The sequence below is a fragment of the Dendrobates tinctorius genome, unplaced genomic scaffold (genome assembly GCF_039654945.1).
Source record: "Dendrobates tinctorius isolate UK_male_01 unplaced genomic scaffold, ASM3965494v1 ptg000032l, whole genome shotgun sequence".
Classification (NCBI taxonomy): Eukaryota; Metazoa; Chordata; class Amphibia; order Anura; family Dendrobatidae; genus Dendrobates; species Dendrobates tinctorius.
Window position 1 is genome coordinate 18,122,136 of NW_027361700.1, and position 27,592 is coordinate 18,149,727.

The window sequence follows — 27,592 nt, forward strand, 5'->3', positions numbered from 1 at the left end:
TTGATGTCATTGGTGTCCCTCCAAGCCTCCTTAAAGACCGTGCTCAGGTTCACCTTAATTGGCGCATGCTACCGGAATATGGAGGCGGCGCCAGTCAGCCATCCAGGCGTCAAGATGGCAGCGCAACTCCCGCAAGACACAAGAGTGTCAGCGAGAATCGCGCGTCATCCTGTGATACCGGAAGCGCTGTAGGCGGCGCAACCAAACCGGAAGCAGGCGCACCAGTGGAACATTATACTAGGCGCCATCTTGATTGTGGGCAGGGGGAGACCCTTTCTGGCACTAATAGAACCTCCCCACTCTTGCCCGCAAGGGGTGTATATATATATATATATAATGCAACATCGCCCATATACATCTAAATATTATTAAAGACATGATATTATATATAAAACATGCAAAATTCATAAGTTTTACATTGACTTGTTGTCATGTTTATGGACTTTTGGCTCCGTTTTTTTGTGTCTTCTAGTTATTAGGGAGCTCCATAGGGAATTTTCCCATTAGCATCCTGGTGATATACCAGGACTCATTGCCACAAAGAATATGTGTGCTGCACTTGAGATGAAGTTATTCATTATTTATGTATACTGCCTAATAGCACATTCACAGAGTTAAAAAAAAAATAAGCGTATGACCTTTAGTAAGTAAATAAGTAAACAGTACTAGTACATGTAAATAATATAGGGTACTTAGTTAATGCTATTTTAAGCAAAACTTCATAAAAGCCATCCCGCCGCAACAAGGTGTACCCAGTCAGGGCCTGTCTATAGTGTTAAAACCTTACCTTGTCAGACAACCTCAATGTGAATAAGGGCAGAGCAGGACAGGGGTCCCAACTGTTCAGCCACCTGTGCATCATCATGGCAAGGTTTTAATACTAGACATAGGCTAGGACCGTCCCTATTGGGTACGTCTTGTCGCAATGGGATGGCTTTTATGCTTTTTTGATCATAATAGTATTAACTAAGTACCCTATGTTATTTACATCTACTATTATTGTTTACTTATTTACATACTATAGTACTATAGGGTATATATTCAGTTTGTTTTTTTTTCTAGGGATTTGTCTGTTAAATGACCAGTTATACCAACTTATGCTCTGGCTCACTTCTTAGGGTTTTGCTGAATTTCCTCGTTCTTTGTACAAACCGGGACATAGTCCTCCTTTCTGAGCTAGGCATTTATCTTTATAGCTTCTCATGGACAGGTGGCTAAATAGTCAGGACCCTGTCTTGTTCTTCACATATTCACATTTAGGAAGGTTAAAGGGAACCTGTCAGCAGTTTTGGCAGATATGAAGAAAGGCCACCACCTTTCGGGGTTGATATACAGCATTCTATAATGCTGTATAACGGCCCCCAACCCAACCTGTAAGAGAAGAAAAATAACTCTTATTATACTCACCAGCAGGGCAGTCTGGTCCGAGGGGTGTCACAGGTGTTGGTCCGGTGCCTCCAATCTTCTTACGATCACTATCCTCCTGATTGCTTCATGTGGATGACGTGTCCCTACGTTATCCACACAATCTCTTCAGCATTGCGCTCCTGCGCAGGCGTACTTCTTTGACCTTTCGCAGCACCTTCGCACTACAGTACTTTGCTCTGTCGTCAACAAGGCAAATAAGTACGTCCACGCAGGAGCGCAATGCCGAGGAGATTGTGTGGATGACGCAAGGACGCGTCATCCACATGAAGCAAGCAGGAGGACGGCATTGTCGAAAGAAGATGGGAGGAGCCGGACCAAGACCTGCGACACCCCTTGGACCGGACCGCTCTGCAGGTGAGTATAATAAAAGTTACAGTGGGCACGGAAAGTATTCAGACCCCTTTAAAATTTTCACTCTTTGTTTCATTGCAGCCATTTGGTAAATTTAAAAAAGTTCATTTTTTTCTCATTAATGTACACTCTGCACCCCATCTTGACTGAAAAAAAAAACAAAAAACAGAAATGTAGAAATTTTTGCAAATGTATTAAAAAAGAAAAACTTGCCGCCAAAAAATTGGCGGCAATGAAACAAAGAGTGAAAAATTTAAAGGGGTCTGAATACTTTCCGTACCCACTGTATTTTTCTACTCTTACAGTTCGGGTTGGGGGTAGATATACAGGATTATAGAATGGTCTCCCTGATGAAGGCACGCCGCCGAAATGCGCATAGGGGAAGTGGCACCATCACATGAGCTCTGGTAGATTCAATTATCATGTCTATTTGATACAATTTTATAAAACAAGATACTCATAAACACAATCAGACCAGGAGGGCATATTCCTGGCATAATAAATTACACCTAGATGCCTCCTCTGTTGTGTAAGACCTAAATATAGATCAGTCGCTAAAGACAAATATGAAAAGGGGGGAGTGGAAAACCACTAATATACGACCACAGATCCGATATGAAAAATATATATCTTTATTAAGACAAGTATACAGAATTTAGACAAAAACAGTGCTCAGTAGTACATTAGAACAACCCACGCAACATGGGAAACATAGCAGACCTCCCTAAAGAACTCAAATAATATAGTCCAAATGGACACCACAATCTCCTCACATTAATAGATGCACGGTATTATCACTATATCATCACTTATATGACACATCTTCAATATTACTTCATTAACACACCAGCCCTGATGACATATTGCACAAATATACATGACCAATAGATATATGTGAGTAAATATATATATATAGGGCACTGTATAAAAATATAGTATGACCTAATAGTATATATCTAGTGGTTACTATCAAAGAGCAGCTCTAAAGGTAGACAGAGGGTGTCACTATTAACATACACCACCAAGATGGTTATACAATTGCCTCATTAAAACTGTTATTTCTATATAGAGGACCTTATCTGGCCCAAAGAGGCAATAGAGTGACAACAAATCATCGTCTCCCCTGACGAAGGACGAGCATCCGAAACGCGCGTCGGGGCACACGCGCAGACCCCCCTGGGACTCCTTCACTACCGCCCTTTGCTGGTAAGAAATTACCGCTATGATCACCGCATGCGTCTTTGGGTTAGAGAGAAGCAACAATGGAACAGCGGCTATAAGATGATGTATGTTTTGGGATTTTTCCTATTTTGCCTTGTGTGTGGTGAGACGTTAGTTCCATGATTTGTTGTCACTCTATTGCCTCTTTGGGCCAGATAAGGTCCTCTATATAGAAATAACAGTTTTAATGAGGCAATTGTATAACCATCTTGGTGGTGTATGTTAATAGTGACACCCTCTGTCTACCTTTAGAGCTGCTCTTTGATAGTAACCACTAGATATATACTATTAGGTCATACTATATTTTTATACAGTGCCCTATATATATATATATTTACTCACATATATCTATTGGTCATGTATATTTGTGCAATATGTCATCAGGGCTGGTGTGTTAATGAAGTAATATTGAAGATGTGTCATATAAGTGATGATATAGTGATAATACCGTGCATCTATTAATGTGAGGAGATTGTGGTGTCCATTTGGACTATATTATTTGAGTTCTTTAGGGAGGTCTGCTATGTTTCCCATGTTGCATGGGTTGTTCTAATGCACTACTGAGCACTGTTTTTGTCTAAATTCTGTATACTTGTCTTAATAAAGATATATATTTTTTATATTGGATCTGTGGTCGTATATTAGTGGTTTTCCACTCCCCCCTTTTCATATTTGATGCAATTTTAGGATAATAGCAGCAAACTCTGTTAGCACTTAAGCATGAAATTTGATTTGCACTAAGGACGTTGCTATCATTGTCAGTGAACATAGCAGGTTAGGCCTGTTTCACACTTCCGTTTTTTCAAATCCGTCAAAATCCGTTGTTTTCCGTAAAAAAACGGATCCGCCATTTTTTGCAGGATCCGTTTTTTTTTGTCCCATAGACTTCCATTACGGTTACCGCGGATCCGTCAAAAAAACGGATCCGTTTTTTTAAAAACGGATCCGTTAGCATCCGTTTCCGTCAAAAAAACGGAAACGGATCCGTTTGGCGGACACAAAAACGGAAGTGTGAAACAGGCCTTATAGTTAATCCATGATTGATGCAATATTCTTTTCAGCATTATATAACTAGTATATGCCTGGTACTATAATCCACATTTTTTATGATTTTTGGTTTACATCTTCCTACCTGCCATCTGTTGGTGCCACTTATTTGTTTTCTTTGGGCTTATCAACATGCACTATTGGTATTTTTTTTAACCCCTTAGTGACAGAGCCATTTTGCAGCTTAATGACCAGGCCAATTTTTACAATTCTGACCCCTGTCACTTTATGAGGCTATAACTCTGGAACGCTTTAACGGATCCCGCTGATTCTGAGAATGTTTTGTCGTGACATATTTTACTTCATGTTAGTGGTAAAATTTCTTCTTTATGACTTGTATTTAGTTATGAATAAAACAAATATGGCAAAAATTTTGAAATTTTCAAACTTTAAAATTTTATGCCCTTAAATCAGAGATATATGTCACACAAATTTCTTATTAAATAACATTTCCCACATGTCTACTTTACATCAGCACAATTTTGGAAACAAATTTTTTTTTGTTAGGAAGTTATAAGGGTTAAAATTTGACCAGTGATTTCTCATTTTTACAACAAAATTTACAACACCATTTTTTTTAGGGACCACATCATATTTAAAGTCATTTTGAGGGGTGTACATAACAGAAAATACCCAAAAATGACACCATTCTAAAAACAAGACCCCTCAAGGTGCTCAAAACCACATTCAAGAAGTTTATTAACCCTTTAAGTGCTTCACAGGGACTGAAGCAATGTGGAAGGAAAAAATTAACATTTAACTTTTTTTTGCAAAAAATTTACTTCAGAACCAATTTTTTATTTTCACAACTGTTAAAAGGGAAAATTAACCACAAAATTTGTTGTGCAATTTCTCCTGAATATGCCGATACCCCATATGTGGGGGTAAACCACTTTTTGGGAGCACGGCAGAGCTCGCAAGGGAAGTAGCGCTGTTTGACTTTTTCAATGCAGAATTGACTGGAATTGAGATCGGACGCCATGTTGCATTTGGAGAGCCCCTGATGTGCCTAAACAGTGGAAACCCCCAACAAGTGAACCCATTTTGGAAACTAGACCCTTTAAGGAACTTATCTAGATGTGTGGTGAGCACTTTGAACCTCCAAGTGCTTCATAGAAGTTTATAACGTAGAGCCGTGAAAATAAAAAATCTTTTTTTTTCAACAAAAATGATCTTTTCGCCCCCAAATTTTTATTTCTACAAGGGTAACAGGAGAAATTAGAGCCCCAATGTTGTTGTGCAATTTGTCCTGAGTACGCCCACACCCCATATGTGGGGGTAAACCACTGTTTGGGTGCACGGCAGAGCTCAGAAGGGAAGGAGGACCGTTTGACTTTTTCAATGCATAATTGGCTGGAATTGAGATTGGATGCCATGTCATGTTTGGAGTGTCCCTGATGTGCCTAAACAGTGAAGAAAAAAAACCCCCACAAGTGACACCATTTTGGAAACTAGACCCCTTAAGGAACTTATCTAGATGTATGGTGAGCACTTTGAACCCCAACGTAACGCAGAGCAGTGAAAATAAAAAATCATTTTTTTTCCTCAAAAATGATTTTTTAGCCCGCTATTTTTTATTTTCACAAGGGTAACAGGAGAAATTGGACCACAAAAGTTTTTGTGCAATTTGTCCTGAGTACACCGATACCCTATATGTGGGGGGGACCACTGTTTGAGCGCATGGGAGAGCTCGGAACGGAAGGAGCGCTGTTTTGGAATGCAGACTTTGATGGAATGCTCTGTGGGCATCATGTTGCGTTTGCAGAGCCCCTAATGTGCCTAAACAGTAGAAACCCCCCACAAGTGACCCCATTTTGGAAACTAGACCCCCCAAGGAGCTTATGTAGATGTGTGGTGAGCACTTTGAACCTCAAGTGCTTCACAGAAGTTTATAACACAGCACTGTGAAAAGAAAAAATCTTTTTTTTTTCCACAAAAGTGATTTTTTAGCCCCCAATTCTTTTTGTTTTTTCAAGTGTAACAGGAGAAATTATACCCCCTATGTTGGTGTGCAATTTGTCCTGAGTACGCTGATGCCCCATATGTTGGGGTAAACCACTGTTTGAGCACACATCTGGGCTCGGAACGGAGGGAGCACCATTTGAATTTTTGAACGCAAAATTGGCTGGAATCAATGGTGGCGCCATGTCACGTTTGGAGACCCCCTGATGTGCCTAAATAGTGGAAACCCCTCAATTCTAGCTCCAACCCTAACCCCAACACACCCCTAACTCTAATCCCAATCCTAATCCTAGCTCTAATCCCAACCCTAATCCTAACCCTAATTCCAACCCTATCCCTAATTCTAACCCTAACCCTAATGGAAAAATGAAAATAAATATATTTTCTTTATTTCATTATATTTCCCTAACTAAGGGGGTGATAAAGGGGGGGGGTTATTTACTGTTTTTTTTATTTTGATCACTGTGATAAACCCTATCACTGTGATCAAAATGTACATTGAATGAATGAATGGAATCTGCCAGCCGGCAGATTTGGCGGGTGCACTGTGCATGCGCCCACCATTTTCTTCCCGGACCAAAATGCCGGCGCCCACAGGAGGAGGCAGGGGGTCCCGAGGACCACCGGGAGGTACCGGGGGGGATCGGGGACCCTATTTCTCTCTCCTCTGATGTGCGATCACAGAGAAAGCGAAAGCAAAATCGCGGCTTCTTTTTTTGTGGTCGATGTTATACGGTTAATAACGGCGATCGCAAAAGCAGGGTAAGTAAAAACCGACCTGAATCATGTTCTCTGGGGTCTCGGCTACCCCCGGCAGCCGAGACCCCGGAGAAAATCCAACTCTGTGGGGGCGCTATACACTTTTTCCACAGCGCCGTTAATTAAAGGTGCTGTGGTTTAAGTACCCTTAACTACCGCCGTTAAAACGCGTATCGGCGGTCGTTAAGGGGTTAATGTATGTCTGTTGTTTTTAATATATTATTATCAATAAAATATTGGTTTCTTTATGTTCAGTATACGCCTTTTTGTTGTATATGTTCTCTCATGTTTTGCGTAGAACAGCCTTCTAGATAGTCCTAATTGAGCATTGCTTTGTAAAGTTGCATGTTCACTTAGAAAAATGATTGGTATCACTTTATGCTTAGAGATATTTATCAATTTTCCTTGTTAGCATTATAGAATGCTGTATATCAGCCCTGAAAGGTGGTGGCCTTACTTCATATCGGCCAAAACTGGTGATAGTTTGCTTCAACACAACGCAAGGATTTAACACAAGAGACCAGCTAGGACCGTCCCGATTGGGTACACCTTGTAGCAGGGGGATAACTTTTTTTTTCTACATCAAAACAGCATTAACTATGTACCCAATGTTATTTACATGTACTTTTACTGTTTACTCATTATATGGTATACCCATAATTTCTTGTAACTTGTTTTTTTTTTTTCTAGAAGTACTTGCCTTATTCATCATTTGCAGCAAGGTCCTTCAGTTCCCTTGAAGATATTTTATGCACGCCAAAATATTTTGTACAACTCTAGTATATTTTGTGAAATATGCAATACTTTAGTGCAAAAACTCATATTTTGCAAACTGTCACACGAACTGTGCAAAAAATCAGTTAAAGACAAAAATTTTTTTTTTTTTTTTTTACTTTGCCCAAAATTCACTAATTGTAAGCGCCATTTAGAAGAATTAGAGGCAAGAAAAGTCAATGAAGAACAAAGCAGAATAAAACACTGACTTAAAAAATAGCAAATTATTAATTGTGGCCTATATGTAGTATTTTATGGAACAGTAAAACAGCATAACCTTTCTAATGTAATTTTTTTTCTCTGTGAAGCTAATATTAATACGAATAATTGTTATAAAGATCATCTAGTTTATTTTATAATGATATTAATATCATGGTATAAAGAGTATACTTTGTATTGTCAGCATTCATAATTGCCAAAAGATTAATGATATCAAGTATACATACTGACACTCAAAGATCATAATCGTCAGATCTGATTGTTATTGAGAAATTATAGAGCAAAGGACATCCAGCCCCATCCAAGTAAGGCCTCTTTCACACTTCAGTTTTTTGCATCAGTCAAAATCCGCCAAAAGGACGGATGGCGGATCCGTTTTAGTACTGATGACAACGGATGCCACCCGTCCGTTTTTTTGACGGATCCGACAAATGAAGCATTTTAAAGGAATCGCAGCCTGGAAAAGGAGAGAGAGAGAGAGAGAGAATACTTGATTTATCATAGTCTTATAATTTAATATAGAGCATTATTATAAAACTTGACTAGCAGCTTAGTATTATTAGGGGCTATTCACATTTATAATGTTGCCATTAGCGAAGCCCCCCCAAAAAATGAAAACAGTATACCATGTTTACTACACTTCTAGAAAATACCCTTTTTAGGTTTTATAGATGTTCTAGACATGCTTGCTCAGCTGATGCAGATATTGTAGTATGAACAGTCCACTGCAGGGTCCGCTGTAGTGGAGGAGATTAGTTCCTGCTGCCTTATAATATGTGTACACCAGCTATACCATCCACATGTGATACAGAGCATCACCATTAACTTCAGCTTCTAGCAGAGAATTGTTCAGCATACATCATCCAAAAGTACACATGCTACATTGCCTAAATTTGCGGAGGCAGTGGATGACACACAAACATCACCTAATTGAGTGTATGTTACTTTACCTGATAGCTCGTCCAATAGACTGATTACATCATCAGCGGTCCACTCTTTGGACACTGCGTCATAGAGCAGTTTAATGGCATCAGCTAGACCCTTAAGACTGTTCTCATCTGCCAGTCCTTCTGTCATCTTCAGCCATGATATATATCCTAAATACATATATGGAGCATAGTAAATGTAAGCAGTGACAGCATTTCTTAAAAACATGTATATATTGTTTCTTTGGTAGAGGTTATTTTTATGAAGTACTTTCTAACCACCTCTAGGTGGTGATAAGTGCATTGCTAAGTATGAACTATAGCTTATAAGCGCCAACATCTTAATAGTCAAGGTCAACCTCATTAAAGCATGTGATGTGTTTCATGTATTTCTACAAATAGTTTATTTTTGTTAGCCATTAAAAGGTATACTACCTACAAGATTATCTTGTTTTTAACACTGAGGGCATTATGTATTTCTACAGGTACATGTAGCAGTGGTTGCCTTTAAAGGTAAATCTGCTTTTTACCTACAGAAAAAAATACTGCTATTGCCAGTGAATATAGCTGAGGTCTGTATTTTTTTATAGGCTGCTACTCATAATATTACTGAGATTCACTTTCTAACCCAAAAGCAATAGGGCCATTTTTACTCTACAATTACCAACATTTAGAAGGATATGCTTTCTTTCTAGCACAAAAAAACAACAAACATTTTTGGCCAATAAGAAGAACACAAGGAAATACTGAAAAAAAAGTTTGAAAACCTGTCCAGGGTCCAGACATAAATAGTCTGGTGTGACCCCGGCCAGTCGGCCACTATGTGCATACATGGGATAGAACTGTCAATCAACTGGAGAGCAGGGAGAAAAGAGCCGAGACCGGTCACGTCTCTTAGGACCAGTCACGTCTCTTATTATGGTCCCCAGCTTGCTTTTCAAACTAAGTTTTCTCTGAAACAAAGACATAACTTTCTGCAATTAGGCAGTCAAAATCTGATTCATGCTACTCATGGTTTGGGCAGCATGAATCTAGTGACAGGCTCCGCTTTAAAGCCAGTTTAGTAAATCAGAAAAAAGTATCAAGAGACCACCACATCAAAACCCTGTCATGGGCAGCCCATTCTCCAGACCTGAACCCCATTGAAAATCTATGGAATGTTATCAAGAGGATGATGGATAGTCACAAGCCATCAAACAAAGAAGAACTGCTTAAATTTTTGCGCCAGGAGCAGTGTGAAATACTGGTGGAAAGCATGCCAAGACGCATGAAAGCTGTGAGTAAAATCATGATTATTCTACAAAATATTGATTTCTGAACTCTTCCTTAGTTAAAACATTAGTATTCTTGTTTCTAAATGATTATGAACGTGTTTTCTTTGCATTATTTGAGGGCTGGAAGCACTGGATCTTTTATTTATGGTAATTTTGAAAAAAATACAAAATTAATAGCTTGGAAATTTGGAGACATGTTGTCAGTGGTTTATAGAATAAAAGATCAATTTACATTTTACTCAAAAATATACCTATAAAGAGAAAAATCAGACAAACTGAAAATTTGCAGTGGTCTCTTAATTTTTGCCAGAGTTGTATATCAAATTGCATACTTTGACTTGTCTTCAAGTTCACACAAACAATCTATTTTTTTTATTTATAAAACAAAATTTCATAGCATTTTTAATCACTGTTTTATTTTGTTGCATCTAAATCATTTTCTCCATCGCTTCATTGGGGGACACAGGAACCATGAGTGTATGCTGCTGCCACTAGGAGGCTGACACTATGCAAATAAGAAAGTTAGCTCCTCCTCCGCAGTATACTGACTGGCGCTCAATTAATCAGTTTAGCTTAGTGTCAGTAGGAGGTGGACACGGGTTTTTAATTAGACCCTTATCTACCTCAGTGTGCGTCGTTTCCTTCCAGGTTTCTGGAGGGATACAGAGTGAATAGTCACATTTGTACTCCCACAAAGAGACTATGAGTACGGCGTGTACTGCCACCCCGTATCCTCATATGTCTACCCGGCAGGATCAAGAGCCTGACGATCCTGGCTCCCATCTTCCACCCACTCGCCCACCAGAGCCTGTCGGTCGATGGAGACACGGACGTCCACTAAAGGGGATTTTTCTTAGGGACATCCTGATTTCTTCTCCTGGATAATGAGATACCCTTTTTTCCTCAGGTTCTTAGGGAGAATGGACTTAGGACAAGACTACTGAAGGTAAGTATCCGCAGTCTGAACCCCCCGCCCGTTGCCCTGGCAATAGCGTTTTTCCTGGCCCCCACCCTGGGCGGTGGGGAACGGTATCAAAGATTCACTGTTTAGGGCAAGATAATTCACGCTCCGCTTGGCGGCGTCACCTGAACCCTGAGTTGTATCAGGCCGCTTAGCGCCGCGGCAGTGTCTCCTTTGGAATACCTCCGCACCACCCCGCGTCCTCCGGCGGCCACCGTTTCTAATCCAGGCCCCGGCTTCTATTCGGGCCATGTTCTGAGGCGAGGCCGCGCCCCTTCTTTCTCCCGGCTGTCTTGCGCCACCCACCGCTTCATTAAGGGTCTGGAGGCGGCTCATGGCCCCACCCACTCCTCCCTGTCATCCTATAGGCGTTTAGCAGCGCCATCTTTGTACTCCCGGGAGAGCGGTTAGCTCCGCCCCCCTTGCCGACCGCAGTGAGCTAATTACCGCCCACCGCATTCAGGAGCGCGCGCTTTTACCTCAGGCAGCTCCATTCTCCTCAGCCTGTGAGCTGGTCACCTTTTTCCTTCTGCGGGACCCGCATATACAAGCAAACTGGGCAGCCCTGCTTACTGGAAGTCGCTTCAGGACACCGGTTCCGTGAGTAGCTCTGCACTGAAGACTGGCACCCTCCTCAGCTCTCAGTCCCCTAACCATCTGGCGCTGTTTAGTGGGTTAGCTCACCATGTCTAATTTTAAACCTCTTCGCTCTCGTCCTCCAACTTCCTCTTCCTCCGTGGTGGTCAGTCTCTTTGCATGTTCTTCTTGTAAACACAAATTTTCATCAGGTCAGTCCTCTCCCCTCTGTCAGGACTGCAGCAACCCCATTGAACCCACCGCCCAGGAGCCCCCGGTTGTCCCAAGTGAGGGTGAGGCCCCTATCCCAGAGTGGGCTTCCTCTCTGTCACAATCTGTGGCGGATCTCACCAGGGTGTCTCAGACTATAGTGTCCGTACTGGATAGGTTGCCCCTGCAGGCTTCCACAGGAACTAGCAGGTCACAGAAAGCTCCGGTTGAGCCTACTAATATTAGCCGCAAAAGATCCAGACAGGAGCACCGTTCCGGTTCCTCTTACCGTTCCGTATCGACCCATAGTCTAGTATTGGTGGCCGGTCTCCTAGGCCCGGAGTGCAGCACTTGCACGCCCTGCTTTACTATAGAGTCTGCAAGCACTGCTCTGAGGCTGGATCACTGGAGGGCACTGTTATCTCCAGACCCCAACCAGCTTCAGAGCCTCTGTGCACCTCCTGTGCTTTATGGTCTGAGTTCTCAATCAAACAAGGGTGCACCATCCCCAGACAAGCAGGTAGTCAGGTGTTCTCCTGATTGAGAATTTGGGACAAACCCTTTAAAAGAGCAATTTGGAAATCAGTTTGGTCGGGTAATATTAAAATCAAATGGACATTAGTTTACAGGGCCTCATATGCAGAAGCCAGACATGTCAAAGACTATTTCATTAGTTGTGATATATCCATAGATAGCAATATCTGGAGCAAGCAGGGCTGATGTAAATTGTAAGGCCGGGGTCACACTTGCTAGTTTAATGTGAGAAACTCACCATCCATACCCGGCACTGCCACCAGCACTCGGGACCGGAGTGTGCAGCTGCATGTCTTTCTATGCAGCTGAGCGCTCCGATCCCGAGTGTCAGTGGAAGTGCCAGGGGTATTGATGTGAAAGACTTGCGCGAGTTTCTCTCATTGCACTTGCAAGTGTGATCCCGGCCTGAGCTAATTAAGCTGATGCTACCCCCTTGCTCTAGAGTTGAGAGTTGGGAGGTTACAAGCATGTTAACTCACGTAACACACTCTAGAACATTTAATAAGAAAACTTAATAACATAAACTTGGTATAAAAGTAAATGGTACATATCGTAGCAGTTTCTTACCATCTAGAGTAGAGACTGGTCCAAAAAGAATGTAAAGTAGGCGAGCCTGGTTAACCATTGGCCATGGCTTTAATAGTCTTGTGAGCCAAAAACCCGAGTCAGTGCGGTGGGTCCAATGGTCCAGAAATACATGACGACAAAAAAGCCGCACATGAAGTTCCAATTTATATGATGACCCTGAAATTGTTACAAGTCCATTTAAAGTAATGAGGAAGGTAAAGAATATTTGCTGTAGCAATTTTATTTATTACAAGAGCCTCTATATTAAAAAAAAATAATGCCATGACTACCATATATTAGCGTCAGAACCAATATGGATTTTGTCTGGACATCACGTTGCCTTTATTACCCCTTTATACGAAAGAGGGTGGATGAATTAACCAATTTGTGGAAGATCAAAGCTATACACAGTAATTACTGTATATACTCGTGTATAAGCTGACCCGAGTATAAGCCGACCCCCCTAATTATGCCACAAAAAAAACTGGGAAAACTTATTGACTCGAGTATAAGCCTAGGGTGGGAAATGAATCAGCTACTGGTAAATTTCAAAAATAAAAATAGATGCCAATAAAGTAAAATTAATTGAGACATCAGTAGGTTAAATGTTTTTGAATATCCATATTGAATCAGGAGCCCCATATAATGCTCCATACAGTTCATGAGGGGCCCCATAAGATGCTCCATACAAAATATTCCCCATATAATGCTCTATAAAGTTCATGATGGGCCCATAAGATGCTCCATACAAAAAATATGCCCCATATAATGCTGCACAAAGGCTGATAATAGAATAATATGCCCCATATGCTGCTCCATAAAGGTTGATGACCCCATAAGATGCTCCACAGAATAATATGCCCCATGTGCTGCTCAATAAAGGTTGATGGCCCAATAAGATGCTCCATAGATATATATATGCCCCATATGCTGCTCCATAAAGCTTGATGGCCAGATAAGATGCTCCATATAATAATATGCCCCATATGCTGCGCCATAATGTTTGATGGCCTCATAAGATGCTCCATAGAATAATGTGCCCCATAATGGTTGATGGCCCCATAAGATGCTCCATAGAATAATGCGCCCCATATGCTGCTGCGATTAAAAAAAAATGACATACTCACCTCTCGTCGCTGGGGACCAGGTGCCGGTGTCCTGAGCAGGCGGGGACACCAACGTGCTATGGGGGTCAGGTGCCAGTGCCGCCGCTGGCTCAGGGCCCCGGCACCTGCGATAATCACCTGTCCCCGTTCCGTCGCCGTGCGCCGCTCTGTTTTCCGGGTCTCTGCAGTGACTGTTCAGGCAGAGGGCACGCACTAACCACATCATCGCACCTTCTGACCTGAGCGGCACAGCCAGAGGATGCAGAAGACAGAGCAGAGCGCATGGCTCCCCCGTCCTCCCTGTCATACTCACCCCCTCCTGGCTTGTTTCTGTACTTGCTTCTCCGATGGTCTTCAGCGCCGGCAGCTCTTTCCAGTGTTCAGCGGTCACCTGGTACTGCTCATTAATGTAATGAATATGCCCTGCACGCCTATGTGAGCGGAGTTGCGTGCATATTCATTACTTTAACAAGCGGTACCACGTGACCATTGAACACAGGAAGAGCTGCGGCGCCGGAGACCATCTGTGAAGCAGGAAAGTGCAGAGACCTTGCCAGGAGGGGGTGAGTATGATCTGACAGCCTCCAGCTCCTGCGCTCCCCCTCCCCCGTCTACCCCCTGGGACAATGACTCAAGTGTAAGCCGAGAGGGGCACTTTCAGCCTAAAAAAATGGGCTGAAAATCTCGGCTTATAGTCAAGTATATATGGTAGCAATATTTGTGCATTCTAGTGCAAGTACTTATGCCTTTTCCATTGGGAAATCGTATTTGACGTTGACACATAATTTACTGTAACAGAACTTTGCTGCAAGCGCTCTGTGATGCAATACCATCAGAGAGGCTTCTGATTGGCTCCAAATGTATTCTGCAGCAGGACAATGACCCCAAACATACAGCCAATGTCATTAGGATCTACCTTCAGTGTAAAGAAGAACAAGCAATCCTGGAAGTGATGATATGGCTCATACCTAGCCCTGATCTCAACATCATCGAGTATCTCTGGGATTACATGAAGAAACAGATGGAATTGTGCAAGTCTATGTAAGGGGTTGCAAAGACTATCTTGTTCCCCACACACGTCTCAGTAAACTAATGGTTAAGGTTTTACACTTGTTTGCTGCTATATGTATATCTTGTAATTCTGTATAGTGTATTATATGTCAATAGATGTGTAGATAAAGTGTAGTACCTTAGTTAGGCCACTAGATGGGGGCACATGACACCTCAGTATTGTAAATAGATAACCTAGGAGCAGTCTGCTGTGGGTAAGCCAGAAACATTTCCTGTTTGTAGGGAGAAGGGCCAGGGATCTCACAGAGTCCGGTCGGGCTATAGAGCCCGGGACAGCTCAGTGACCCCGCAATGTTAAAATGAGAAGCCCAGCCGTCCAAAGCCAGTGGGCCAGAAGAGCAGCAGTGACAGCAACAGTGGGAACAGAAGCTGTAGCAGAAGTCACAGCAGAACAGAAACGCAGGTCTCTCCAATATGTGGCAGCTTACTACATGGGCAGATGCCCTCATGTCTGGGGCGAAACTGACAAGGGAACTCCTGAACGTAATGAAGCTGAACAGGGAGGACGCTGCGGCACTGGTCGAGATGAGACGTCATGGGTACAAACTGAAGGACATAGGGAAAAGCACTAGGAAAGTGAAGGATATGGTCTGTGCAGAACTCTGTGTTGATGCTGTAACTGATGTGGACATGCTGCGATTGAAAACAAGTAAAGTTCTATGTTTAAAGTTGGAATTAGACGTCGTCTTTCTGTGAAGAAGTGTCCCTTGATCTAAGGGAGGTCTCTGAGGACCAGGCAAGTGAGACTTTATATATGTGATGCAGGTGGCCAGGGTGCACTGAAGCAGACACCTATGCGGGCCATGACTACGGCCCTGGCTGCTGCTCACATCTACATCGACAGATTAGTTCACCAAGATATTTGGAACACGCTATAAGGATTCAGAAATCTGCAGGAACTCAACTTTCATCCCAAGGTTGGGCAAAACCCTTTAACCCCTTCCCGACATGCGACATACATATACTGCTATGCAGGAGCTGCGTTCCCGCTAAGAGAAGTATATGTATGGTTCCGCTAACACTGAGCACCGTGGTAATCGGGTGCAGGTGTCATTTCTATGTGAGAGCCGACACCCTGCAGCAAAGCCCACGATCGGTGCTAGCACCAATCGCAGGCATTTAACCCCCTCTATTGTCATTAGTGACAGCGACATCGAGGAGCATCGCACAGGGAGTGGGATCCCTGTCTTCTATCAGCACAACGCAATGTGATCATGTTGTGCTGATGGTCTCCATAGTAACCCCCTCGGCCGTAAGATGGCCTGAGGGTTCAGGGTTCTGGAGGTAACGTGGCTTGTGAGCGACTGCTTAGACGAGGAGATGACACATCTCCTTCCCTGCCTGTCAGATACTGATCTCATGCTCTGCAGTGCATAAGCACATCAATAAAACTATGTGTGCACATACCCTAAAAAGCAAGTCCGTCATCTATCAATGGAAATACAGGGCGCTTCCACGTTACTGATAGTACAAAGGCTCTGCAAAAGCACTATTGCTCCTCACCCCCCCAAAATATATTCAGTAAATTCTACAGTTCCAAATGCCCCCTTCCTTCTGAGCCCCAGTGTGTCTAAACCACATTTGGCGCCCACATATTTGGCATTTCTGTAGTGATGACAGCCCGCCTAATTTACCCGTGCGAGTCTCCAGACGCATGAGCTGGGCATAATGTACTGGTCACTACAGCGTACTCGTCACTTCAACATGCTGGTCACTACAATGGTAGTTTGCAATTTTCACCCAGCAACATCCACTACTGCTGGTTTCTGGAAAACATCCATGGAGTCAAAATCATCACTGTATCTGTAGATAAAGTCCCAAAGGGGTAAAATTTCCAAAATGGGGTCACTTGAGAGGGATTTCTGCTTTTCTAACACTTAGGGGCTCTGTCTATGGAGTCCGCAGGAGGCAAACAGCGCTCCTTTCCTCCCGAGTTACGTCATATGTCTAAGCAGTATTGTACAGCCATATACAGGGTATTTCTACATTCAGTAGAAATTGTGGGACAAATTGTGGTGCCATTTTTACCCATTTCCCAGTATGAAAATGCAAAATTTGGGGCTAATACACAATCTTAGTGGTAAAAATGTTAATTATTTTTTCTTCACTGCCCAATGATATAAAACTCTGTAACACACCTGTGGTGTCAATATCATTACTACACCCCAAGATTAATTAATTGAGAGGTGTAGTTTGTAAAGAGAGGAAACTTATGGGGGGTTCTGCGGTCCTGGCACTTCAGGGGCACTGCCAATGTGACATGGCACCCTCAAACCCTTGCAGCAAAATCTGCACTGTAATTTGGTGCTCCTTCCCTTCTAAGCTTTGCACTGTGCCTCAAAAGTAGTTTTCAGCTATATGTGGGGTATGAACTCAGGAGCGATTGCACAACAAATTTAAAGGTCTATTTTCTCATGTTACCCTTGTGAAAATACAAAATTTGGAGCTGAAAAACATTTTTTGTGTGAAAAATGTGATTTTTTTTATTTTCACGGCTCAAAGTTGTAAACTTCTGTGAATCACCTGGGGGGTTCAAGGTGCTCACTACACATAAATACATTCCTGGATCGGTCTAGTTTGCAAAATGGTGTCACTTGTGGGGGTTTCCACTGTTTAGGCACATCAGGGGCTCTTCAAACTCGACATGAAGTCCACTAATTATGTCAGCAAATATTCCATTCAAAAAGTCAAATGGTGCTCTTTCCATTCTGAGCCCTACCGTGCGCCCAAACAGTGGTTTTCCCCCACATATGGGGTATCGACATGCTCAAAAAAAATTTCACAACAAATTGTATGGTGCAATTTCTCCGGTTACCCTAATGAAAATGCAATATTTGGAGCTGATAAACATTTTTTGTGGATAAAATGTGATTTCTTTTTTTTTTCATTTTCACAGCTCAATGTTGTAAACTTCTGCGAATCACCTGGGGCTTCAATGTGCTCAATACACATCTAAATAAGTTTCCTGAGGGGTCTAGTTTCCAAACTGGTGTCACTTGGGGGGTGTTCCACTGTTTAGGCACATCATGAGCTCTCCAAATGCAACATGGCGTCCACTAATTATGCCAGCACATTTTACATTCAAAAAATCAAATGGAGCTCTTTCCATTCTGAGCCCTGCTGTACGCTCAGTGGTTTTCCCCCACATATGTGGTATCAGCATGTCCAGGACAAATTGTACAACAAATTGTATGTTCCATTTCTCCTGTTAACCTTGTGAAAGCAAAAAAAATTGGGTCTAAAGGAACATTTTTGTGAAAAAAAATTAAATGTTTATTTTTTCCTTCTACATTTCATTAATTCCTGTGAAGCACTTGAAGGGTTAATAAACTTCTTGAATGTGGTGATTTTCAGCACCTTGAGGTGTGCAATTTTTTGAATAGTGTCACTTTTTGGGTATTTTCTGTCATATACTGTAGGCCCCTCAAAGACACTTCTCAAATGTAATGTGGGCCATAAAAAATGGTTTTGTAAATTTTGTTGTAAAAATGAGAAATCGCTGGTCAACTTTTAACCCTTATAATGTGATTAAAAAATATGTTTCAAAAATTGTGCTGATGTGAAGTAGACATGTGGAAAATATTATTTATTAACTATTATAACTATTTTTTGTGACATGTGATTTAAGGGCATAAAAAATAAAAGTTTGAAAATTGCAACATTTTCTAAATTTTTGACAAATTTCCATTTTTTACACAGATAAACGGAAGTCATATCAAAGAAATGTTACCACTATCATGAAGTACAATATGTCATGAAAAAACAGTCTCAGAATCAGTGAGATCCATTGAAGTATTCCAGAGTTATTACCTCCTAAAATGACAGTGGTCAGAATTGAAAAAATTAGCCTGGTCAGGAAGGTGAAAACAGGGTTCGGGTTTAAGGAGTTATTGCAGTCTATATTAATTTGATATAGATTTCACTTTTGTTAATTTAGGTTGTATTTTGTTAATTGATAAAATAAACTATTAACGCTTCTATTTTTGTAAGCATTCTCACCTTGCAGCATTTTTTTTTCCTACATCTGCCTAAAACATTTGCACAGTACAGTATAACCAAGCATTTTCACAAACTCTTTATTTCAGGAGATATTTTACATTGCATTTAAAGGGATTGTTCACTACACGTACAACCTCTTCTTATTCACCATATTACCCCATTTAAAAAGAAAACAGCTTACACTCACCTACGGTGCCATTTCAGCGACTTCAGAGTTTGTTCTGCAGGGACATTATGTCTCATGAGCCCTGCAGCCAATCAGTGACCACTAATGGGTCTATCCACTCTCACTTTTTTTGGACAAAATTGATATCTGGAAGAAGTAAGAGCTGCTGCTGTTCTCAAATTTCCTATGGATGTTAGTTACATCCAGAGGAAGATGGAGTGAAGCGACCCATTACTGGTCACTAGTTGGCTGCATGTGACATAAGAAAGCCACGCATCATCGGAGGTAAATGCAAGCTGTTATTATCTTAGGTGGGGGAATATAATGACTGTGAAGTGGTTGTCTGAGTAGAGTACCCCTTTAATTTTCTGAGGTGCCAATAATGGTCACCACAATTGTAATTAATGCGAACCTGTCAGCAGGATTTTGCAAAGTAAACTACAGGCATTGTCATGTTGCCGCTGTTACACAGAAATAAAAATAATATCTGCTGTGAAGAAATTCATCCTGTGGTTCTTTTATAATCATTGTTAGAAGTTTTCAATTAATGAGATGCCAGTGCTCCGGGCGGGACTGTAGGCAGAGCCTTATCTTCCTTCACTAAGCCAGAGACACCAATGAAAGACCTGCCCACAGGCCACCTAGAAGCACAAACAGTCTGTCTCTATGATGAGGAACGTTTGTGCTTTGGGGCGGTCTGGGGGAAGGTCTCTTCTTGGTTTCTCTGGCCTGGCCTAAAGGCCCCGTTACACACAGCGATATCGCTGGCGAGATTGCTGATTTTGTGACACATCAGCGATCTCTCCAGCGATATCACTGTGTGTGACATCCAGCAGCGACCGCCCCCCCCGCCGGGTATCGCTGATCGTGCTGGATCGTCCTGTGCCGTTTTTCATCCCTGGTCTCCCGCTGCCCAGCACGCATCGCTGCGTGTGGCAGCGGGAGCCAGCGATCAGCGACGCTGCACGCTGGTATCCAACGTAAACATCGGGTTTCTAAAGGTACTGTCACACTTAGCGATGCACCAGCGATCCCGACCAGCGATATGACGCGGTCAGGATCGCTGGTGCATCGCTAAGTGGTCGCTAGTGAGTTGCCACACAGGCAGATCTCACCAGCGATATCGCAGGGGTCGGGGGTCGTTACTTACCTGTCAGACGAGCGATCCTGGCGTCCTCCCGCCCGCGTCCACGCGTCGCTCGTCTCCACAGCAGGAAGCTGACGACGAGAAACGGTCCAGGACGTTCTCGCGCGGTCAGCGATAACCAGCGGGGGAGCGGTCAGAGGTAAGTATCAGACATAGCGATATCGCTAGCAATCTCGCTATAACGTCACAAAAACCAGTGACTTTATAGCGATATTGCTAGCGATATCGCTTAGTGTGACAGGCCCTTTAGAGCCGCGCTGCTCTTAGAAACCCGATGTTTACCTTGGAAACCAGCGTCACACTGGTATCCAACATAGACAGCGGGTTTCTAATAGCAGCGTGGCTCTTAGAAACCCGCTATTTACGTTGGATACCAGCGTGACGCTGGTTCTGATCGCTGGAGGGGCTGTCTAACGATGTCCCAGCGATCCCATCCATGTCGAATCGTTGGTGGGATCGCTGGGACATCGTTATGTGTAACGGGGCCTTAAAACACCAATATAAGACTCTAAGTTAATAAACACAGTCTTATAACTAATCAATGGAGCAAACAAACGTCAATATTTTACACACAGATATATACACTCACTGGCCACTTTATTAGGTACACCTGTCCAACTGTGTGTTAAGACTTAATTTCTAATCAGCCAATCACATGGCGGCAACTCAGTGCATTTAGGCATGTAGACATGGTCAAGACAATCTCCTGCAGTTCAAACCGAGCATCAGTATGGGGAAGAAAGGTGATTTGAGTGCCTTTGAACGTGGCATGATTGTTGGTGCCAGAAGGGCTGGTCTGAGTATTTCAGAAACTGCTGATCTACTGGGATTTTCACGCACAACCATCTCTAGGGTTTACAGAGAATGGTCCGAAAAAGAAAAAAAATCCAGTGAGCGGCAGTTCTGTGGCCGGAAATGCCTTGTTGATGCCAGAGGTCAGAGGAGAATGGGCAGACTGGTTCGAGCTGATAGAAAGGCAACAGTGACTCAAATTGCCACCAGTTACAACCAAGGTAGGCAGAAGAGCATCTCTGAACGCACAGTGCGTCGAACTTTGAGGCAGATGGGCTACAGCAGCAGAAGACCACACCGGGTACCACTCCTCTCAGCTAAGAACAGGAAACTGAGGCTACAATTTGCACAAGCTCATCGAAATTGGACAGTAGAAGATTGGAAAAACGTTGCCTGGTCTGATGAGTCTCGATTTCTGCTGCGACATTCGGATGGTAGGGTCAGAATTTGGCGTAAACAACATGAAAGCATGGATCCATCCTGCCTTGTATCAACGGTTCAGGCTGGTGGTGGTGGTGTCATGGTGTGGGGAATTTTTTCTTGGCACTCTTTGGGCCCCTTGGTACCAATTGAGCATCGTTGCAACGCCACAGCCTACCTGAGTATTGTTGCTGACCATGTCCATCCCTTTATGACCACAATGTACCCAACATCTGATGGCTACTTTCAGCAGGATAATGCGCCATGTCATAAAGCTCGAATCATCTCAGATTGGTTTCTTGAACATGACAATGAGTTCACTGTACTCAAATGGCCACCTCAGTCACCAGATCTCAATCCAATAGAGCATCTTTGGGATGTGGTGGAACGGGAGATTCGCATCAGGGATGTGCAGCCGACAAATCTGCGCCAACTGTGTGATGCCATCATGTCAATATGGTCCAAAATCTCTGAGGAATGCTTCCAGCACCTTGTTGAATCTCTGCCACGAAGAATTGAGGCAGTTCTGAAGGCAAAAGTGGGTCCAACCCGTTACTAGCATGGTGTACCTAATAAAGTGGCCAGTGAGTGTATATATATATATATCTATATATATATATATATATATAACTATATATATACTGTATATATACACAACCTCCTGAAATTTGATTGGAGGTGAGACTAAAAAAAATGCCAAAAAGTATATACAGTCATATGTAAAAGTTTGAGCACCCCTATTAATGTTAACCTTTTTTCTTTATAACAATTTTGGTTTTTGCAACAGCTCTTTCAGTTTCATATATCTAATAACTGATGGACTCAGTTATATTTCTGGATTCAAATGAGGTTTATTGTACTAACAGAAAATGTGCAATCTGCATTTAAACAAAATTTGACCACTGCAAAAGTATGGGCACCTCAACATAAAAGTGACATTAATATTTCGTAGATCCTCCTTTTGCAAAAATAACAGCCTCTAGTCGCTTCCTGTAGCTATTAATGAGTTCCTGGATCCTGGATGAAGGTATTTGTGACCATTCCTGTTTACAAAACAATTCCAGTTCAGTTAAGTTTGATGGTCGCCGAGCATGGACAGCCCGCTTCAAATCATCCCACAGATGTTCAATGATATTCAGGTCTGGGGACTGGGATGGCCATTCCAGAACATTGTAATTGTTCCTCTGCATGAATGCCTGAGTAGATTTGGAGCGGTGTTTTGGATCATTGTCGTGCTGAAATATCCATCCCCTGCGTAACTTCAACTTCGTCACTGATTCTTGCACATTATTGTCAAGAATCTGCTGATACTGAGTTGAATCCATGCGACCCTCAACTTTAACAAGATTCCCGGTGCCGGCATTGGCCACACAGCCCCAAAGCATGATGGAACCTCCACCAAATTTTACTGTGGGTAGCAAGTGTTTTTCTTGGAATGCTGTGCTTTTTAGCCTCCATGCATAACGCCTTTTTGTATGACCAAACAACTCAATCTTTGTATCATCAGTCCACAGGACCTTCTTCCAAAATGTAACTGGCTTGTCCAAATGTGCTTTTGCATACCTCAGGCGACTCTGTTTGTGGCGTGCTTGCAGAAACGGCTTCTTTCACATCACTCTCCCATACAGCTTCTCCTTGTGCAAAGTGCGCTGTATTGTTGACCGATGCACAGTGACACCATCTGCAGCAAGATGATGCTGCAGGTCTTTGGAGGTGGTCTGTGGATTGTCCTTGACTGTTCTCACCATTCTTCTTCTCTGCCTTTCTGATATTTTTCTTGGCCTGCCACTTCTGGGCTTAACAAGAACTGTACCTGTGTTCTTCCATTTCCTTACTATGTTCCTCACAGTGGAAACTGACAGGTTAAATCTCTGAGACAACTTTTTGTATCCTTCCCCTGAAAAGCTATGTTGAATAATCTTTGTTTTCAGATCATTTGAGAGTTGTTTTGAGGAGCCTATGATGCCACTCTTCATAGGAGAATCAAATAGGAGAACTACTTGCAAGTGGCCACCTTAAATACCTTTTCTCATGATTTGATACACCTGGCTATGAAGTTCAAAACTCAATGAGGTTACAAAACCAATTTAGTGCTTCAGGAAGTCAGTAAAAAGTAGTTGGGAGTGTTCAAATCAAGAAAATGATAAGGGTGCCCACACTTTTGCATCGGTCAAATTTTGTTTAAATGCAGATTACACATTTTCTGTTAGTACAATAAACCTCATTTGAATCCAGAAATATAACTGAGTCCATCAGTTATTAGATATATGAAACTGAAATAGCTGTTGCAAAAACCAAAATTGTTATAAAGGAAAAAGGTTAACATTAATAGGGGTGCCCAAACTTTTACATATGACTGTATAAGATTAAAAAAATCTTTATTCATTAAAGTATAATAAAATTGTTTAAAATTATATACACATCAAGCTACAATGTGGGACTTGTAAAGCTTATTATTATTATTTATTATTATAGGACCATTTATTCCATGGCGCTTTACATGTGAGGAGGGGTATACATAATACATACAAGTACAGTAATCTTAAACTAATTAATGGCAACTAATTGTGGCAACTTAAGTAAAAGTAAGAATTTTTTTAATTATGATGGAACATAAGCTATGAAATACGCAAAACTTTAAACTGCTCCTCAAAAGGAGTCATCTATCATGCAGAATGTCCGTGCAAAAAAATTTACATAGGACTCACTACAAGAGAGTTAAAAATTTGCACAAGAGAACATGTGAGAGACATTCAAAAATCAATGACAATTGAGGAGGTAAGTACTTTAAAAACTTTACCACGACATTTTAGAATCCATCATAATGGCTATCCCACGGGTTTGAAAATAAAAGCAATAGATCAGATATCCTTTGGGAGTCAGGGGAGGTGATTTAGGGAAGACACTGGCTCAATTAGAAAGTAAATGGATTTATAGATTAGGCACATTATCCCCACAAGGTCTCAATGAAAATTTAGATTTCAATGCCTTTCTGTAGTTGTTATTTCCATTTTTTATAACTGTATTTTTTATAACTGCATTTTTGTCTTTCTTTTATTATACAGAATAATTTTTTCTGAGTATATTCTATGTTTTATATGGTTTTATCTTTAATCTTGCTAATATTATATTCATTATTAATTTTAGATATCTATGGTTTGGTGTTTTACTATTTATAAGATCGTCATCGCCCTATTTAGGATTTGTCCTTCACATTCTTTTGAAGAACAAAGAATAAGAAAAAAAAGGAAAAAAGAGAAAAAAGGAAAAGATTTTTATATTACTTGTTCACATGCATGGACTTATATGCATTATGATTATTATTTGTTATTTTTTATTTAATTTTAATTTCATTTTTTATATCATGTTATTCTATAATGCATTCATATTTTTTGAGCACATATTTGTACATTCATTATGAATAACAAACTCATTTAATCTTTTCTTTTTTTTTTCTTTTTTTCATGTACTAACATTTTACACATCTATTTTGAATGAGTTTTTAATATAAATGTATACATTGTATATGCACAGTATATATTTGTTAATTACTTATTGTATTTGTAACTTGTCACATTATAAAAGGAGAAAAAAAAAAATTATTTCACTACAATAAGGGTTATTAGTTATCAATGATATTTCATCACTAGGTGGTATTTTTCTTTGTTTATTGAAAACATTTTATCACTAAGCGGTATGCTTTTCCGCTTATTTGAGACATTTCATTATTGGGCGGTACGCTTTCCCGCTCATTAGAAATGTTCATTATAGGGCGGTATGCTTCTATGCTCTTTAGTAACATCTCATTACTGGGCGGTACGCTTCCCTGCTCTGAGGTCACCGTGACTTCCAGTCCTGCACACCAGGTCCCCATGCTTCTCAAGCGCGTGTTCCAGAGCTGACACTGGAAGTCTTTCCTTGCATTCGGAAAGACTGGAGTAGCGGTGAAGCATCATTTAGACGTCCAGGTGATGATATGACCTATTATAATATAAAACAGCACCTCCGTGGCCATTTCCTTCACGCCCCCATTAGAAGAAGCACTTCGCGAACGGGGTTGGAGGATATTCACTGGGAGCCCGAGCACACATGCACTTAAAGGTATATAGCTGCATGCCATACTCTCTTTATGCCTACTAGTCTGCAGATCATGATAGCGCACTGAAGCTCCTAATATCTATGCATCTGTCACTTTGAATTTATTTAATTGAAGAGTTTTATGGGCATATGCTTTATGCTTACTAGTCTGCAGATCATTATAGCGCACTGAAGCTCTTTATATCTATGCATATGTCACTTTGAATTCACTCTATTGAAAAGTTTTACTGGCACATAAGTATGTGTCTTATTTAACTATATAATTGCATGCAGTTTTTTGCATCTGTGTACTGAACACTCTTGTCTGCACACGCTGCGGATTCTGCTGCGGTTCCGCAGCGGATTTGGCCGCTGCGGGTCCGCAGTAGTTTTTGCTGCAGTGTACAGTACCATTATTCTCTATGGGAATAAAAAAACCGCAGTGCAGACGGTACGGATTTTTCCGCGCAGTTTTCCTGCAGTTTTGAAATCGCAGAAAGAATTGACATGTCAATTCTTTCTGCGGATTCCGCTGCGGTTTGCCATCTCCTCCATTGTGGAGATGAAAAACCGCAGGGCAAAACCGTAGGCTAATCCTCAGGTAAAACCGCAGGTCTTTTGACCTGCAGATTTACCTGCGGATTTTACAAAATCCGTGCGGCCAAATCCGCACCCGAATCCACAGCGTGTGCACATACCCTAAGACTTATTGCTATAACACATTTTGTTCATTTCTTTTTTCTATGCTTATTAGCTTCAGATTACGGGGACTGTAACATTTTGGTCCATGCAATTCATACTCTGACTTCACCTTAATGAGTTTTTTTTCAAACATATAAGCATTTGTCTTATTTAACTAATTTATTTATTTTGTTTTTTGCACATTTAGTATTATATGATACATTGTGTTGACACTATTTTTCATTCCTTTTTTTGCGCAACAGCTTGCATGCAATTATACTTTGATTTATATTAATGAGATTTTTCAGTGTTTTTGTCATTTGCATGATTATTTCATTATAAGCATGTGGTGAGCACATCTATCATCATTGATTAATTCTTATATCATTTTTTTCTGAGATATTCAGATAACGTATTTTCACATGCATTATGCATTTTGCATTAAATAATTTTTTACATATATATATTTTTTGCACTTTTTGTAATTTTCATGCACTGATTTTCAAACAAAGTATGTGTGTGTTTTTGGTACTTACCTCACATTTTCCCAGTGTTGTTCTTCATCAAGTTCCATTAGCTTGACGTGTATATAATTTTAAAAATTTTCATTATATTTTAATGAATAAAGTTTTTTTTAATCTTATATATACTTTTTGGCATTTTTTTCGTCTCCCCTCCAATATAAGACTCTGTCTACAGTCCCGCCCCAGAGCACGGGCATACCATTAACTGAAAACTTCTAACACTGATTACACAAGAACCACAAGACAGATTTCTTCACCCCAGATATCATTTTAATCAGTGTAACAGTGGTAACATGACAATTCCAGTAGTTTACTTAGCAAAATCCTGCTGACAGGTTTGCTTTAATGGTTGCAGGTGGTAAGTAACAAAGAGAATAATGGAATATAGTGCCATCTATGGGATAACTTTGTGATTTTTATAGCACAATAGTTTCCTTAAATAGCAGATAAATTCTCCACTTCATAAAGAATGGATTTACATATCAATCCATCATACTAATAATACTATTAAGCTATAGGGAAATAGTGAGAATGATGTTTGGTAAAAATTACATCTCTTAATTTTTATTACATATATGTAAAACTGCAATAAAAAAATAATATAATCACAACACTGTTCACACCATGGCCCCGATTTATCAAAGCTTTTATGCCCCAAAAAAGGGGCACTTGTTGTGAGTTCATTTTTCCCTTCACCGTTGAGGTCTGATGAACTCCCTCCTCTGGTGAAGGAAGGTAGTGAGGCTGATTATCAAACACCTGGGCAGCTAGATGATGACTGGGTGGCTGGAATTGAGGAC

General features: G+C 41.2%; 1 protein-coding gene across 11 annotated transcripts in view; it reads right to left on the minus strand.

Moving 5' to 3' along the window:
• FBXO47 (F-box protein 47) overlaps positions 1-27,592 on the minus strand; it is a 293,552-nt gene that overhangs the window by 33,959 nt on the left and 232,001 nt on the right. For all 11 annotated transcript variants that reach the window (XM_073572527.1, XM_073572534.1, XM_073572538.1 and 8 more), the window contains 2 exons: positions 12,810-12,986; positions 8,712-8,858 (listed from right to left, as the gene is read on the minus strand). In XM_073572527.1, the coding sequence (XP_073428628.1) occupies positions 8,712-8,858; positions 12,810-12,986 (324 nt within the window). The remainder of the gene's footprint in view (positions 1-8,711; positions 8,859-12,809; positions 12,987-27,592) is intronic.